Source organism: Podarcis melisellensis (assembly GCF_964234715.1).
Source record: "Podarcis melisellensis genome assembly, chromosome: 1".
Lineage (NCBI taxonomy): Eukaryota > Metazoa > Chordata > Lepidosauria > Squamata > Lacertidae > Podarcis > Podarcis melisellensis.
This window is the reverse complement of record NC_138528.1, coordinates 84443381-84461492: the sequence shown is the minus strand read 5'-3', so window position 1 is coordinate 84461492 and position 18112 is coordinate 84443381. Positions and strand designations below refer to the sequence as shown.

At 46.5% G+C, this 18112-nt stretch overlaps 1 protein-coding gene across 7 annotated transcripts; it reads left to right on the top strand.

The window, feature by feature from the left end:
* The first annotated feature begins 511 nt into the window (after positions 1 to 511).
* Positions 512 to 18099, top strand: LOC309375000 (rac GTPase-activating protein 1-like). 7 transcript variants are annotated; one of them, XM_081920344.1, is made up of 17 exons: positions 512 to 582; positions 1686 to 1771; positions 4035 to 4237; positions 5545 to 5681; positions 6858 to 6933; positions 8888 to 8929; positions 9266 to 9346; positions 9691 to 9808; positions 10703 to 10878; positions 11563 to 11718; positions 11980 to 12075; positions 13096 to 13297; positions 13398 to 13503; positions 14272 to 14404; positions 15219 to 15330; positions 15476 to 15590; positions 16230 to 18099. In XM_081920344.1, the coding sequence occupies exons 2-17, from the start codon at positions 1690 to 1692 to the stop codon at positions 16282 to 16284; spliced, it is 1890 nt and encodes a 629-aa protein (XP_081776470.1). In that variant the 5' UTR covers positions 512 to 582; positions 1686 to 1689; the 3' UTR covers positions 16285 to 18099. The 7 variants fall into 7 exon arrangements, with proteins under 7 accessions (XP_081776470.1, XP_081776471.1, XP_081776467.1 ...); XM_081920345.1 differs by having other exon boundaries at positions 531 to 582; positions 1689 to 1771; XM_081920341.1 differs by lacking the exon at positions 512 to 582 and adding an exon at positions 616 to 1213 and having other exon boundaries at positions 6861 to 6933.
* The last annotated feature ends 13 nt before the right edge of the window (positions 18100 to 18112 follow it).

Sequence of the window (18112 nt, the reverse complement as noted above, 5' to 3'; positions counted from 1 at the left end):
AGGCAGCGACTTGCCTTGCGAAAATACTCAAGAGCCAAGATGGGCAAACTGGAGTGCTGGGGTTTAAAGGCAAGCGTAGCTATAGTGGGCATGATCCAAGCCTAGTGGAATGGAGAGAGTACCAGAGGGACCCAGTTATCGCTGGATAGGAATGCTAAAGGAAGGACAGGGAAGGATGTGCTGAAGGTGCTGTGCCTCTGAACGTCGAAGGAAGACACACGAGTCCAACAAACCAGAAATCCCAGAAAGTGGCAAGCTCCCCTGCAGAATCGCTGTGGGTAGTGATTCCAGGACCCCTGACCCAATCACACCCCTGAACAAAATGCCCAGGTACGCTGGAGATGGGAAAATGAAATCAAGGAGCCTAGCACCACCTTAAAAGAAGTAAAGCCAAAGTTTCACGGGCTGCAGGTCCCTTCCTCAGAAGCACGGCGCGATGTCTTGAGTGGCCGGGGAATGTGCACGTGGTTGGGGGCGGACGGGGATTGCCTGCAGGGAGCAGATGCCGAAAGTGCAGATGGATGGACAGCGGCCCCTCGCGAGGAGGAACGCCCCGGTAATGCGAGCATCTTGGGCCTAAAGGTATAGGCGAAAAGGTGGCGCTCACCTGCTCCGGAATGGAGCCTCCCCCGACTTCATGAAGGTCACGGAAGCTTCGTGGCGCAACTGTTCCAAGCCGGGGGAGGTAGCGGAGGAGATGGGGCCCGCACGTGCTCTTTCAGCCCCCTGGAGACGCGCTCGCTATTCTTAAAGTGGCGCAGAAATCTCCACCTAGAGAAACTCTCCTACGCCACGACTGCCTTTGGAGCGATGGGCTTGGGATGCTTTGCCGCTCAGGTCTGGGCGGCGGGGGAGGGAAACCCCCCCCCCACACCTGTTAAAAAGCCAGTGTACCCACATCTTTGCTAAGGACGAGGCCTAGCCACCCGCAGCCAGAGGGGGCTGAGAAGGCGCGACAACTTTGGAGGGGCCGCTGGTAGCTGAGCAGAAAAGAAAAGCTTTCCCTCGACTGAGAGCGGAGGGGGGGTTGTTGCCGAGATCCCCGTCCCTCCTTAAAAAGAGGCCGAATTGGCTCCCGGCTTTAATCCCGGGGGTGGGTGGCGCTTTCTAGGTAGGCGGGTTGCTTAAAACACGCCGCGGCTCACCCAGCGGTTCTTCGATGGCGGAGGATGCTTTGTGTGGGTGGCTGCAGTAATATGGCTTGTAACCTCAGGTGCTGATTCACTGATGCTCTTAATTTGTTCGGCGAGCAGTCTGTGTGTTTCCATATTCGCCTGACTGGAGTCTCTGTGCCCTAGTAACATGTAAGTGGGATATAAGACGTTCTCCTGCACACACCCCACCCCAAGCCTTTTCTGTATTATATATAGATTTGCTGAGGATGTTTTCTTAGAAAAAGAAAATGTAAAGTGGTTCCTAGGCCTCCTCTTCAAGGCATATCAGGCCTCATTTCTGGAAGCTGCTCTAAAAGTGCAGGGGTTGGGTGGAAGTGACATAGCAAAGTCTCTCTCTGTACATGCTCAGGAGAAGCTTTTTCTCTATTAGTGTTTCGCATACACTAAAGGTGTTGGGCCCCTATGGGGCTGGGGCCTACACATACTTGGGCGTTGCCTGTTCTTCACTCCCTTAACTGGTTTTTGAAGCCCAGAGTGCCTTTGCTTCCCTCTCGACCCTTCTATCTTTAGCAGGATGAATCGCCTGTACCCGCAGCTGATGCGCCACATGGACCAGCTCTTGAGCCTCATAGAGATCAACAGCAGCATCGAACTAGGTGGGTTGGCCAAGCTTCTCCTTCCTTTGTCTTTGACAAATCTGAACATATTGCTAATGGTGCTTGACGTGCATTAAGCAATGCACACAATGCCTTGGGGGCTGCAGCCTGACACACACACCCCTTCCATGAATCTTCAGTGATTTTTGAGACGATGTTCTATTGTAAAATACAAATTTTATTTGAAGTGCAGAAAACTTGCAAACTGCATTCTCACCCATTGCCCAGTTAAGAAGTACCATAAGTGTCAACAGAACAACCTTTTGTTGTTCTGCCCAGTCAATGCAGAGAGACTGGGCTTGGCTGACAAGTATGTAGCTGTTCATTATTTGGATTTTAATGGCATTACAGTACTAAGCTAGCTGATATATTTAGATTGCTTGTAATTATGTTGTTACTGAACTGAATAAAAGCACCCCCTGCTGCTCATTCTTGGGCTCACATTGCCATGACAACAGTTCCCACTTCCTTTGATTTGTTGCCTGGCTTTGTTTTGTGTTTGTGAGCATTTCTCAGTGTTGTCGGTTTTGTGTTACAAAAATAGTTTGTGTGTCCGTCCTGGCACTTAGCCATGCATGGAAACATTTTTCAGGGTTGTCTTTCTTTATATCCTGCTAGAGGGGGTGGACAATCTCAGGCCCAGAGGTGAAATGCGGCCTTCCAGGTCCCTCCGTCTTGCCCTCAGGACTATTCCTGGGCTGAACTAACTATCACCACACTCAAGTGCTTTCGCCTGCCTGGCATATACCCTTGAACTCTGACCATGTCCCTTATTTGCCTCTAACTTCTCCTGTACAAGGGATGCGGGTGGCGCTGTGGGTAAAACCTCAGTGCCTAGGACTTGCCGATCGCATGGTCGTTCGGTCCCAGCTCCTACCCACCTAGCAGTTCGAAAGCACCCTTAAGTGCAAGTAGATAAATAGGTACCGCTTTGTAGCAGGAAGGTAAACGGCGTTTCCGTGTGCTGCTCTGGTGCCGGTTCGCTGGAGCAGCTTCGTCACGCTGGCCACGTGACCCGGAAGTATCTGTGGACAGCGCTGGCTCCCGGCCTCTTAAGCGAGATGAGCGCACAGCCCTAGAGTCTGTCAAGACTGGCCCGTATGGGCAGGGGTACCTTTACCCTTTACCTTTTCTCCCGTACAAAGGCTGGTGACCACACCTGTTCCTCCATCCTCTTATGTCTCTGACCTTGCCCATTACTAACATGTGGCCCTCAGAAGGGTACCTATGAGGGAATGTGGCCCTTTTGCTGAAAAATTCTCCCCTCTGCTGCCCTACTAGGGTCCTTTGCTATCCAGTGTCCATGTAGAAAGTAGGTGGCACAGTGGTGGCAGCAGGGCTGGGTGGCACCTCCAGTTTTGCCTCAAGTGGCAAAATGGGACATGCAGGCCCTGATCCCATCAAATGAAGCAACCAATGACAGGGAGGAGGAGCAATATTTCTGCTTGGCTTGCCCTGCCCACTTCTTCTGGGTGGCTCTTTAGTTTGGGCTTAAAGGGCAAGTAAATGGGCAGAGGTGGAAGCAGCAAAAAGGAGGTGGACCTATTGAGGACATATTATCCAGGCACTACCAACACCAGACATCTGAAGGTGATGCTGATTCTGAGCAGGACAAAAACAGGGTGGCAAGATTCTGGATGACTATATGGGTTTTCTCAGTTAGTGTAATCACATAATTGGGCTCAGGTCATAAGAGTTCTTTGGGATTCTCCAATCCAATTAATTGTCTAGTCCAAGAGGAGGAGACACAAGAAGATTGGAAGAAATTTAAAGAATAGCTAGCTAAATATTGTAATATAAAATAATTAGAAGTCACTTGGAAGTAACAAATAGGCTTAGGACTAGAATAAGAATGTGTTGTAAAACATTAAGGATTAGAATACTAATAAAAGAGAAGAGGATAGTAAATGGAAAGAGTTAAGTTTAATAGAAATATGACTTCGGAGAACTGTTACAAGGTGATACAATGACATTCAGTTAGGGGGGATTCAAGGAAGTCAGCTAACAATGTAAGGTAAATTGGATCTTGGAAGAAATAATTGTTTTTATGTTTTTCTTTTGTATTGTAATGTGTTTTCTTTTGTTCTGTGTTTTGTAATGTTATTTCTTTTTATAAATTTGGGAAAGTAATAATTTTAAAAAATAATAATAGAATGACTCATTAACTTAGAAAGAATCCACTCCACAGTTAGTTCTCTTTCATTGCTGTTGCCTCATGGAGAACCTTTGTGGATGTCACAATGCTTGTTTCTGCCCTCTCTAGACTGCCTCCAGATTGCCAAATGTCTCGAGGGGATGCGCCAGCGATGCTGCCGCCTGGATTGCGACTTGCAGGGAACAAGGGAGAAGCTGCGCCAGTCGGAGTACGAATGTTCAGTCCTGGAAGTGAAGTTGAAACACGCCCGCAACCAAGTGGAGGTGGAGATGAAGAAAAGGCACCGGGCAGAAGCTGAGCTGGAAAAGCAGGTTCTTGGAGGGGCACGGTGGAGAAAAGTAGATGGGGGGAGTTTTTCTCCCCTTCTCATGTTAGAATCTGAGGCCATTAAATGAAGCTGATTCAGGACAGACCATAAGGAATCTGCCTTGTACTGAGTTCAGGGTTTTGGTCCATCTAGCTTTGTATTTGTCTACATTGACTGGAAGCATCTTATTTCTAGGGGCCAGGAGGCAATGACAGCCCTACCTGGAGATGCCAAGGATTTGTGCATACAAAGCAGATGCTTTACCACTGAACTATAGCACTTCCCTACGTAGTTCTTCACAAGCTCCTAATTAAGGTGTAGCGACAGCCACCAGTTTATATGGCTTTTAAAGATAAATTCATTATGTATAAGGCTATCAATTGCTGTCTGTCATGGTTGCTCTGTACTGCTTCCAGGATCTGAAGTAGCAGGCTTCTGAAAACCAATTGGTGGGAGAACAATAGCAAGAGGGGGCTATCCCATCCAGAGGCCTAGCTTTTCCAGAGGCTCCCTCTGAGAAACAGGATACAGGACCTTTGGTCTGATCAACAAGACTATTTAACTTTAAGCACCTGTATCCCACTCTTCATTGCCAAAAAGCACTTCCAGGGTGGGTAACAGTGAAAAGTAAAATTCATATGCAGAAAAGCAACAGCAGAAAACAAGAGCAAATAAGATTCCAACCAAATAATGATGCCCGTCATATTATGTTCTTAGGGCGATAAAGCCTAGTAGGTGAATGGTTTGTGTTGTGTCAGAGTGATGCATGCTGCGAAGAATAATATCTAAACCTGGAGCGGGGAGGTGCTGCCACAGAACATATGAACTAAAGAGATGTGGCTGGAGCAAGAAGGAAGTTTTAAGCACATCCCAAATAGAAGCTAGTGTTTGGCACGATAGATGGACAAGAGACTGCTGCACCATAACAACTACAGCTGTGCTGTTTCAGGTCTCCTAAAAGCTGCCAGGAGCTGATGTGACTCAGTAGCTTAGACACTGAGCTATGCAGCAGGTGGAAATTTACTGTTCTCATGAAATTAAGACTGCAGAATTTTGGACTTTGGGAGCACAGAACTTGGATGTATTTAGTGCATAGTCAGTTGCAGTCCTGGACATGCATCCCAGGCAAAAGCAGTTCACTTGCATTAGGTTGGCTTGGGAGAACTAGGTGCTCCCCACCCTAAGGAGGGATGTACCAGTCTGAACATGGTTACAGCTGCAAAGCGGCTGCACTTGAAGACTGCTACATTCTTCATTCCAACAGGGTCTCCATTGTTCTACTCACCCTTCACCCCTTTTCATCCCTCTCAGGAGCGCAAGCTGCAGCTTATCTATGACTACCTGATGGCTGATTCACAAATCAGTCCTTTCAATGAGGACCAGCGCTCAGCCCTGGCGGCTTTAGAAAGGCCACGCTTCAGCCACAGCACCCTGCTGCCTGGCAAGTGGTGAGTGGCAAGGGAGTACTTAAGACAGCTGATATTGCAGCTTCTCTCAGGCAAGCAAATCAATCCCTGAGTCCTGTCTGGATATTTTTGTTTTTAAAAATGGACATATGTAAATCTCTGGTTTCACACATGCCACAAATCATACAATAAATGGAATTCAATCAAACAGTTGTATATACATTCTACAGCCCAAATACACAGCAGATCAGTTTTATCTCTCAGCTTAGTTGCCTAATTCCTGCTGTTTAGCTTTACTGGTTCCAATAATGGGTAGAGTAAAATGCCCATGAGCTATTTTATTGGGAGTGCAAAGACCCTTTGGCCCCTAGGAGTTGGCTCCTATGATTGAGAAGTACAGTGGTACCTCGGGTTAAGTACTTAATTCATTCCCGAGGTCTGTTCTTAACCTGAAGCACCACTTTAGCTAATGGGGGCCTCCTGCTGCTGCACCGCCGGAGCACAATTTCTGTCCTCATCCTGAAGCAAAGTTCTTAACCAGAAGCACTATTTCTGGGTTAGTGGAGTGTGTAACCTGAAGTGTATGTAACCTGAAGCGTATGTAGCCCGAGATACCACTGTAGTATAAAAAAAACCAAGTGCCAATTCTACAGCTCTGAAGGGGCCCCTTGACATGCCACAAATCATACAATAAATGGAATTCAATCAAACAGTTGTATATACATCCTACAGCCCAAATACACAGCAGATCAGTTTTATCTCTCAGCTTAGTTGCCTAATTCCTGCTGTTTAGCTTTACTGGTTCCAATAATGGGTAGAGTAAAATTATTACTATACCGAAAATAATAATCATGATAGGCGACTAGTTCATATGCAAACCCACAATGCCAGAACAACACAGCAAGTGTAATTACAACTTGTCATGGCTTTGGGCTAGAATGATAAACTTGCAATAAACTTGATTAAATAGCAGTAATGTTTCTTTCACCACCACTGTCTCACTTTCATCATGGGGTCCTTGCAAAGAAAGAGACTGAATGAAAAGAAAATGTAGCTTTCCCGCAATGGTATCCCCACATTTATTTATTTTTTAAAAAAATGATGGGTGTTTGGAGAAGATACTGGATTAGAAGAACTGAGCTATATAGCAAGAGTGGGAGAGACAGGCGTGATATGAGGCTGTTATTTGTGATACAGCCCCTGTGTTACTCTTCTCTGTAGGCCGTCTGCAGTGGAAGGACTTGGGGCCTCAATCATATCTGACATCAGCTTTGATCACTCGGATGACGAAGTGGTAAGTAAGCATCCCTTACACCCAGGCTTGCCAGGTCAGAACTGAAAGCTCCAGGGCACAGTCAGACTCTTGTGGTTACTGTGGACTGAATTGATGGTGCCACACATACTACTGCAACAGGCCCTGCATGTTGGTGTATGTTTTCAGAGATACACATCAATATGAACAGAGGCAATATATGTGGAAGGGAGTTGGTTTGAAACAAAGTATCATACTTTCCCGTGTGTTAGACGAGGGTTTTTTTTACTTTAAAAATTATATTAAAAATCTTGGCTCGTCTTATACATGAGTAGTGCCGAGGGGGGGACGTGCGATTGGCTGCTGCCACGAGTTGGAGTTTCTCAGTGATGATAGGGCGGCTGATTGGTGGTTGTGGCGAGTTTTTTTGGCGATTGGCTGCCGCAGTGGCAATTGGGTAGATTGTCAGTGTATGGGCAATTCTGGGCAGGTTCCCTGGAAAAAAGAGCTTAACAACCCTTGGCAATCTCCCCCCAATTTTCTTAATTTTGAGCCCCCCAAAATAGGGGGCGTCTTATACACTGGAGCATGTTATACACGAAAAAAATATATTACTCTTTCAGGGGGAATTATGCTTGGTCACTGAAGGGAGAAGATGCATGTGACATATTAAGAGCAACAGTTTGAAAGCACCCTTGTGGCACTTGTATGCCCAAAACAGTAAAAAATTCTATTCTATGGGCAGAGAACCAGTTATGCAACATTTTAATAGAATTAGGTTTGAACTCGGGAAAGCTAGCTGTGGGGAGCACCTATTGCAAAGTGCATGTATTGCAGCACCATCATACCTTCCCCCTTCTCCCCAGATTTCCAGAGTTGTCTTGCAACTATTCTAGCAACAACAAGGGAAAGCAAAATAGCTTTGCCGTTTTTAAAAAGACTAAACTATGTGAGGAGGAGCAGGACTAAACCAGCCTTTGACCTAACTGGTGCGTATTTGTGTAAAGCAAGTTGTCAACACCCTTCATAGGTTCAAACATTTATTTGCTGTTTTGGGGTGAGAAATGGGCACCTTGTTCTAATGAGAGCACAGATTATTTGGAGACCAGATACCGTGACAGATGTAATTTAGTTGCATTGTTTATTTGCGTATTTCTTATTGCATTAATATCTCGCTCTTCCTCCCCAGGTCAACAAACAGATACACAACTTTAAAATTAAGCAAAAACATTCTAAAACAGTTAAAAACATATGAACACAGCTTCAGTTCAAAACGTTCTAAAAGCAATTACAATTCAAAACATTCTTCCATCCAATGGTCGTGGGGTGGCCAGGAACTATTCCTCATCCCCCAAATGCCTGGATAAACAGGGATGTTTACAAATTCCTCTGGAAAGTTAATTATGATGGAGGCAGGCACACCTCCTAATGCAGATTGCAGGCAACTCTGTACTTATTTTATTTATTTAATAAAATATGTATACTACTTGATGGTAAAAAACAACAACACTCAAAATACTTTACATAAATAATAAAGTAAAAACAATTACAACTTTTAAAAAAAATAAAATTAAACCAGCAACAAACTAAAAGCACACTAGCATTCTATTTGACTGTAGCCAGAATGCCAGGGTTTAGGGTAGCTTCTTGCAGAAAACAAGAATATGGAACCTTAGTAAGATACATGTGTGTTGTTGATGAAAGCAAGCAGACAGATTCTTATAGCCATTGAAACATGTGTGCATACTGTGAATGCTGAAGAGGCTTCTGGGATGTAGATACAATCTGATACAGGTGGCTATCTGCAGAAGCTTTTAAAATGATGCATATGTATGTATGTATGTATGTACGTATGTATACACACAGTTCAAAACTTGAGATGGGAAGAAGTGGCAAGATGTGCTCAAGCTCAGGGTGGGCCTTCATTTTAAGTAGCCCATGAGCTACAAATGTGTCTATATCCTTTCTCAGGCTTTCCTTTTCTGTTTTCTTCTAGGATTTGGAAGTGATAAAATCCCTCAAAGGCAGAGACAAAGGGGTAAGTGAAGGTGGGGCTGGGAAGCATCCTGTCCTTCAGCTGCCACATATTCCAGAACTGAAGCACCCGTCCTATATTATTTCTGTGTGCCTGCCTCAAACATCTGTTTCATCAGAGACCACAGCTTGACAGGAGGAGATAAATCTTCCTCACCCATATGCAATTCTAATTACACATTCAAATATTTGAAAACGTCTTCGTCTATATCCCACCATTTACTTTGCTCTGTCTTGTTGATAGTCTGAAAAATGGCAAGCAATTTGTGCTGAGCTTCCCTCACCCGGAATTACGTGGATCTGTCTTCCTGTTGCTCTCACACCTGTTTCTCTCCTCCAGTGCTCCTCCCTCGTGCCCCTGATTCAGCCAGTGGCAACAACCAAATCTGCACAAACATCTGTGGCACCTCCGCCTCCGAGTGTAAGTACCTGGCGATGCCCTTGTGCGTATCTCTTTACAAGGGAAGACCCAGCCTGCAACCTTTGACACCATTGCAAAATCAGCTCTGATAATAAATGGCTCTGATTAAAAAGATACTGCAATGTGGTAGATTACACAGCAGGGTATGTGTTATATATGGCGTGATCAAACAGGGCAATGAAGCTTCAAGTAAAACGGGGTTTCCCTTATGTTCTGCAAGCTCTTAGGGTTAAAAGTCCTTTGAACGTGTGTATGTGTGTGAGAGAGAGAATAATCCTGCATCCTCATTTAAAGGGGTTTGATCCAGACTGCCATTCTCTGCCCCTCCCCTCCAATCTTGCCAGGCCAATAAGATGTCTGTGGCGACTCTGAGATCTGGAGCCACTGCCCACGTTTTGCCCCCGATTGCTGTGGTGCCCCGTCGCCGATCCCAGCTGAGCCGTTGTCTGTCCACACGCTCAGGTGCCTCTTCCCTCCTTCTTTTTTGGGTGTGGCCTGGCCTGTTCTAAAGGTTCTGAAGGCAGACATGGTTAGGTAATGAGTGTTGACAGAAGGTTTAGCAATAGAACTAGAGAATATGCTGCAATAAGCTTTTCAGTTTCCAAAATCCCAGAATGCTGTAAAGGGAGTTGGGGACAGTGAAGGGACGAAAAATCCTGTTCTGCCTGGGCTCCTCATCGCCATCCCGTTTTCCTTAGTTGTAAGTGGGGATGGGGAATCTACTCAGTACATGCTCAGGGTATTTATGCCTTTCCTTTGAAGAAAGGGTGTGCAGTCCAAACATGTTAGGAGGCAGTGCTGATTTAGAGGAGGAGGAGTGGTGGAACCACAAAACCACGAGCCAAGTTATGTGCAAGAGACTGGCAGGCAGACCCTGAGTGTGTCCAAATGGTTTAATAGTGATCTCAGATGTGGAGGTATGTATTCATAGGAGCTAGAATAGCAAGAATGGCTTTATGAGGAGCAGGGAGATTATTTGGCTTGTCTCCCCCTCCTTTAAAGATGGGGTCTGGTTTGCAAACTTTTGAGTCCATTCTCCCACCTGTCTGTCCTCTGGACAGTTGACCGCCACCATGCTCCCAAGCCGAGGACCACTGGAGGGCATTGAGCAAGTTGTCTGCCCCACCTTAGCCCAGGTTCCTGGCCAACTCTGTCCACACAGAGCAGTCACACTAGCTCTTGATTGTGGGCTTCTGCACCCCCAGGGTGTCATACTCCAAATGGGAGCCTGCAGATGGAAGTAGGTAGACCAGTGCTAAGATCCAACAGTGCCTTCTGGGAGGTGCCAGCTTGAACACTGGACGAAAGTTTCCATGCCTTTAAATGTGTCTCTGATGTGTGGTCTTCTCTCCACAGACGTCACTTCCTTCTGGGGCAGCAGTGAGGGGTCAGGCAGAAGTAATAGCCAGGCTGAGAGTGACACCATTGGCACGAAGATTAGGACTGAGTTGAGGGGTGTTCAGGACCCCTTTTCTCCTTCTCCCACACAGGGAACACCATCCCTCCAAGAGCACCACTTTACTTCCAAGACGGTGAGAAAAGAAGAACAGGGCTGCCTCTCAGCAACGACCTCAGCTGGAGTGCTTATCTGCTGGGATGCTTTCAAGTGCTCTTAATGATAGATTGACTGGGTTCTCCTAAGCCAACTGTCTGCATTTGTTTCCAATTTTGTGCAAGTCTCATAACTTCCTGTTAAAATCTTGTAACACTGCATACCACAAAAGTTCTGCTTCTGTCTTACCCAAGAGTGCTCGCCCTGGTGGCAATCATGCAGTAACATTTTGAAAGCATCTCAGGATAGCTGATAAAGTGGAACGAGTGTGGGTGCTCCAGTACAAATCCACCACTAAGGAACTAAGGATCATGCCAGTAACATGGTGTGGAATATACCTACAAATAAAGCTCCATGAAGAAGAGATTGGGGTAGGGGGCAGGCAGGGGCAGCACCAGAGCCTGTGCCACTTGGACTCTCCCCTCCCCACCTACCCCTGGGCCAACTATGCTTTTTGTATCATTTATTTGATGTTTTAAAGCTGTCAACCGCTTTGGCAGAAAGGCAGTGTATAAATGCAATAAATAAATCCAAGAGCTCCATTGGACAAATTCAAGCTAGAGGGATATTGTACAAAGGGGTAAGCTATGGGAAGCCTGTGGTCTTTTTCCTCTTGATCTCTCCTGTGCTCATCTAATGCTCTTCCCTCTTCGCTGGCTACAAGATGATCAGCCTGGAGTCGTGTGCGGTTTGCAAATCCCGCTTGCGCTTTGGGAAGATGGCCCTGAAATGTCGGCCCTGCCAGCTTGTAGTGCATCCCGAGTGCAAAGAACGCAGCCCGTCCGTGTGCAGGCCGACTGCCTCCCCCAGAGTGAGAGAGGTGAGGAGGCTTCCCTGGGATGGGAGCTTGTGGGGCTTTTATTTCAGTGCTGGCGGCTTTGCCAGGGGCAAGAGCAATTTGGGTGGCTGGAGTGACTTGTGTGTGGCAGGTGTGGCTGAGCTGTTTCCCCCCAATCCACATTGATGGCTACTAGCCGTGATCAATGGCTACTAGCCACAATGCCTGTGTTCTTCCTCCACTGTCAGACAGTATACCCCCGACTACCAGTTGCCTCTTCTAATGTTCCCCGTGTCTTCTCAGGGCATTCTGGCAGATTTTGCACCCTCCACCCCACCTCTGGTGCCCCCACTAGTCATCCAGTGTGTGAATCAAGTGGAAAGGCGTGGCCTGAAGGAGGTAAGTGTATTTGTGGGGGGCCCCAGCAGTGGGGCTCTGAAAGGCTGGTTGAGCTGCTGTTTTATTATGCTCTGGATCTCTTCTCTCTCTCTCTCTCTCTCTCTCTCTCTCTCTCTCTCTCTCTCTCTCTCTCTCTCTCACCAGTTAAAAACCAGATTTCCATTCCACATTACTCTTCTTGTCCTGCTTGTGGTTTACTGAATTGCTGTGGTTTTCTTCTTAAGTAGCTACAGCTTCAAAGCTTATAATGGTTTACTCTTAACTGTCATCAACCTGGATTTCCACATCTAATTCTGTCACTGCACAACTTCTGTGATATTTTTCTTTTTGCCCTACTTCCCCTATGCTAGCTGTTGGGATGGAGGTGTTGCATTTAGTTCACTTGCTTCTCCTGACTTCTGATCTTCTTCCTTTTCCTTTTTCATCTTGGCTGGTTGTTTGGTTTTCTAATGCATTTTTAATATTTGTATATTTCTGTTCACTGGCTCCTTTTTCTTCCCCAAATTCCTCTCAGCCTCTTTAGGTTCTTCATAATCTTACTTCTGATCTCTGCTGCTGCTGTTCTCCTTATCTGTCCCCTCGTTCTTTGCATTCTGCATGCTCTGAGCTTTCTCACTGGGCATCCTGTGTTGGTGTTGCCTGCTCTGACCCTCTCCCTAGGCCTGGAACTTTCTGCCTCTGCTACCCTCCTTACTGGTAGTGGGAGATGGGCTTGCATACCCAGTGCCTGTTTTTATCCAGCCACAGGAGTTAATTATATACTTCCAGGCCCAATCCAAGGCCCTGTCTTTCACATTTCAAGTCCTAAAGTATCCATGAGGGTGCGGCATTACACAAAATGGCCGTGACATCTTTAAAAAGCAGAAAGAGGCAAGGCCACAAAATGGTGCCAGCAGATGCTTCTGACTAGTGGTAATGATTCCAGGCCTGAAGTGCCGGCTGGGACTGTACCTTAGTGGCCGTTACAAGCTTTTGTGTGTGCATCTGTTGCTCTTGTCATTTCCTCCTCGTGATCTGCAGGCTGGGCTATACAGAGTGCCAGGTTCAGAGCACCTCATTCAAGAATGGAAGCGCAAGCTGCTTTGTGCCCGAGGAGCGCTTCCCTCGCTGGACCAGGTGGCTGATGTCAATGTGATCTGTGGGGTTCTCAAGGACTTTCTGAGGAGCCTGAAGGAACCTCTAGTGACCTTTGCCCTGCACCCTGCCTTCCTGCGAGCTTCAGGTGAGTTTGGACAAGGCTGTACGTGGAAAGTGCCTTTTCTGGAGTGGTAGTAATGAACACCCCCCCCCCAACCTCATAGCACTATTTTCTTCCCACCCAGAAATTCCAGATGAAGCTGCTCGCCAGACTGCACTCTGCCATGTTGTGATGAAGTTGCCTCTGGCCAATAGGGACACTCTGGCTTTTCTGGTGCTGCATCTCCATAGGTAAGCTGGTGAGGGCAGATTTTAGGCTTGAAGGGGATACCTGGGACTCTAAAATGTGCAAAACTTTCCCTCAACTTGGTGGCGATTTCTGCCTTGGCAAAAGGTGACACTGCATGTTCAAGCCATGTATTTTCCTTTGAAACAACATAATACTGTTTCTGCATGTTAGGAGTGTTGTGAATTTGCTTCCCCATTTGTAAAGGCAGAGGCCTTTACATTTCATTCCATAAAGGTCTTCCTTTTCTTAATTTTCTTAGTCTGTACAAGGGCAAGCAGATAAGTATCTGACAATTGTTCCATCCTTGTTGAAAGTGCTGACTGCACCACTTGCTACTGTGGGTATTTTCCTGTCTTGCACAATAGGTTTGAACACTACTCTTTTCTGTTCATTGATTGGATCCACAGTAACTGTTCAGAAACCTGTTTTGGGACACTTATTTGCTACATCAGATAATGCACTTCTCACTTAAAAGAAACAAACATAATGGATATCTGTTGCATCAAGGGGTGTCAGGAATACATTTTCTGCTAATGAGGGGTTTTGTCTAATCCTGTCCCCTGCAATTTGTCTTGTCTTGTTGGCTTGGTTGCTTCACCCATTGTGTGGCCTGCATGAACCGTGGTTTCTGACCCTGCTGTGATGCCCACCATCCATGTTATGGACATCCTGAATGTTATGGATATAGCTGAGCTTTGTACCTTTGGGTTAGAAGGATTCTGCTTTGGCCTTTGGCCTTTGACTCCATGGATCCATCTCTCTATCCTTAGGGTCATGCAGAGCCCTCAGTGTCGAATGGACCAGCACAACCTAGCACGTATATTTGGACCAACTCTAGTTGGGCACAGTAATCCTAGCCCTTCCCCACGCATCATCATGGAAGACACACCACGTCAATGCCTGGTAACAGATGCAACCTGTATTTGTTACTGGTGTATAGTATTTAATTTTTTCTGACCTTCTGTGGGACTGCAGGAAAGACTGCACAATGCTCAGACTGTACATCAAGCAAAATCCTGATGTAGTTTGGAACTGAGGATTATTTTTGTTGCACCAGGGTAGCTCTTGTGAACTCAGTGGAATGTGGGGAGGTACCCTGAGCTTGGAGAAATGCTTCTGCTAATTGTGACAAAGGCAGGAACAAAGTCCTGACTGTGGGAAATCCTGCTTACTTCTGAGACTTTGCCAAGCATTTTAAACAGATTTTTAATATTATATTTTTGTCTTACGGGCTAGAAACTTGCTTTTTTATATTAAAAGGTGGGGGGCGACTGAGATTCCCAGAAACGCTAATTTTAGCCCAGTGCAAAATTCAGCAAGTGAGCCCTTGCTATGTGCCATGGCTTCCTTATTCCATAAAATTTCATAAGAGCATGAAAGCTGCAGTGAGAAAGTAAAAAGTCAAGGTAACAAATGGGGCGTAACTGACTGCTGCTTAATTAAAGCTCTTGCATCTCAAGTAGCAGAGTTCAGAGAATTATTCTGAATGCTTTGTTTCAAATATTGGCTTGTGAGAGTGTTTTTGCAAGCTCTCATCTCTACCACATTGTCAATAAATTTATGATGAGAACTGAATCCATGTGAAAACAATGGGCAGATAAACACCTCTGTGGAACATAAACAAGAACCAGCTAATGAAGGCCAGGTGGGCCAGATAGGGAAGAATTTTCACGATTAGGCAGCAGACAAAAGCTAACATGATTCCATTCCCCCGCAGGTGGTTGGCAATCTCTTAGCACTGCCTCTTTCGTTCTGGAGACATTTTGTGGGAGAAGAGCAGGAAAACCTGGTGCCCTCGGTGCAAAAGCCCAGCGTTGTGAATGAGCAAGGTGAACTGAAGTGTGGGTGGCTTGGGGAGGAAGAAATATAGGAGCCCCACCCTTACTCAGTTTTGGTGATCCTCCGAAGGACAGGGTGGTGGTGGTGGTGGTGGGGAGCTGGACCTAATACTTCCATCCAACCTTCCACCCACAGACCAGATCTTCTTTCCTCCGACTCCCCCTGAAGTCAGCACCATCCAGATGAGCCCAGGAGGTGGCTGTCTCCCTAATAAGCTATGGGACTGCATTGGGACCACCTTCCCACCCTCGTAAGTGAGCTGGCACAGCTGCCTGGGGTGCATTTTGTGGGGTTGCAGGGGAGGGGGACCTGTGAGCTGAATGCAGCCATCAAGGCCTCCTTGTCGGGTCTCCCTGGACTTTCCCCTCACAGATACTGCTCCACTCCCTGCTTTTGCCTAACTGGAATGTGCTGTTAAACTATGATGGTGCTCTGCTTGTATGGATGGAGAAATAGCAAGTGTCTGTTTGGGTGTGTGTGAGAGAACTTCTGGTTTTCGTATGGCTGGAACATAGTCCTAAGATAGTCAATGATAAGTCACACCGGCTGCTCTGACCACTTTTGCTTCCGGCCCTGCTGCCCTCTAGTTTGCCACACCAGGAAGGTTGCCTGTGAGGGAAGGCTTTCTTCCGGCTGAAGATTATTCCCCAACCCTGCTGCTACTGAGTGCTGCTACCATCCTTGGATAAGGACTGGGTTTGTTTGGGAAGGGTTATCAAACCCTTGTTGCCACAGCTGTCCATGTGCCCATGCCTCTGAGGTGTGGAGGCTCCTACATGTTGTGGGGGTTCTCTGACCTTCCTTTCACCTGCCCAGAGGGGCTGCTGCCAAGAGGGCTGCCATAGATGTCCACTCTGGGGTCTCCCTCTCCTGTTTTGTCTTCTGCCAGGAATGCCTCCCGCACCAAGAAGACGGGCAAATTCTTCCCACTTCCAGTATCATGAAGCAACTCTGATGCACCAGCGTTGCCTTGGCTTCCTCCCAGCAACCCTCTTCCTTGCCACCTCCAGATTCCAGGCCTGTGTCCTCACATTTCAAAGGGAGATGCTATGTGCCTTATCTCTTAATGGTGGCTGACAATCCTGTCTCCAACTTCCATGATCAGGAACAGAGGAGATCTTGCCCCTCCCCTTTCATATAGTTGGGTCTTGCTTTGTGGACTTCTGAGTTTGCTGAAAACCCCAGGCATGTTCTTGAGCCATCTGTTTCCTCTGTTATGATGGACTCTGGGGCAGTGAAAACTGGGTTCAGCTTACCTTGTGTGCATACCTTTTGTGCCTTTCCCCCCATGTCCATTACCGGTTATACTCGAATGGCAGAGTTGCTGTCATGTGGTGGATGGGGAAAGTCATTTCCTGGAGCAGTTCATTAGTGGTATCATTCTGATCAGAAACCAAACATGGCACATTGGGAGGTTTCTCTAGCAATAGAATCCTCATCACCTCAATCACTGATTTTTGCTCTTCATGCCGTCCCTGGTCCTCGTTAGAGCACTTACATGTTTACAGAGGGCAGCTTCCTCAAAAACTGGAATGGCTAAACACGAAGTGGTGGTATTTACTAGCACATGAGGTTGGTATTACTATTTTCCCCCCTCTTCACAGTTTCTGTAACCCCTGTGCCTACTCCATTTGGGGTTTGTGGGGGTGTCAGCTGTGCTGGCGCAGAACCCAATCCATCCCTTCTGCCCAGAATCATCCTAGAAGTAGTACCTCTGACCCAGCTTGGCCACATGTCAGCCCTGAGTGAGGCCATTTACTGTTAACGGGTGTGCCTTAATCACCGATGGAACTTAATTGATGCTGAACTTAAGGAAGCAAGACTGCTTAGCTCTGTACTTTTGCATTACCCTGTATCAATCAGTTATGAAAACGTCATAAGAGTCTCCTGAGGCTAAAATGTCCACATATCCTTCTAGAGTAAATAGTATCAAAGAAGGATGGGAGATGAAAGACTGTCCAGAGCAAAGACTTGGTTTTGTTTCAGTTTTGTCTCTCACAGAGTCTATCGCTTCCCTTCTCTCTCTTGAGACTCACTCCTGCCCAATCCCTTCTCTTTCTCTGCTCCTTTCAACAGTGCTCTAAACTTATGTATTTTGCTGAGGGAATTTTGGGTTCTTCCCACCTGAAAGATTCCATGGCTCTTAACAAATTATTTCCCCTTTGAGTGGAGGGAGCTGTAGCATGAACTTCTTTTCCAATGTGTGAGTCAACCTTACTCCAATGGCTGGGAACTGTGAGGTCCCTCTAATGGGTGCTGAGTGCCTTAAAGGCATGGTCAACAGCAGGGAATTGGGTGTGGATGAGGATGCGCTCAAAGGGTGTTTTGAATTTTCAGGTCCCCATTGAAATTCGATTGTGGATTTTTCATTCATAAATATATTTGAAAAGACTTGAACAAGAAGATCCTAATAGCCTAATAATAAAGACACTCTGTTATCAATCTATCATAATAAAAACTATAATATCAGCATGTGACAGTCTTGCTATTTATCATTCAAAGAAGTCCACTCTCTTCCTTTCTCCTACTTTTAAATGTGCCCTTGCTAGTTTCTTTTTTTCTTCCTGGAGCAGCAAGCAGCAAATTTGGTGCCCTTCAGATGTTTTGGACCACAATTGCAATCACCGGCCATGCTGGGTGGAGCTGATGACAGTTTTAATCCAAAACATCTGCAGAGCCCCCTATTGGCTGCCCCCTATCCTGGAGATGCATTGCTCCTCCTGTGAAACGTAATAACATCACCAACTGGCCACTGAACATGTGGCCTCCAGC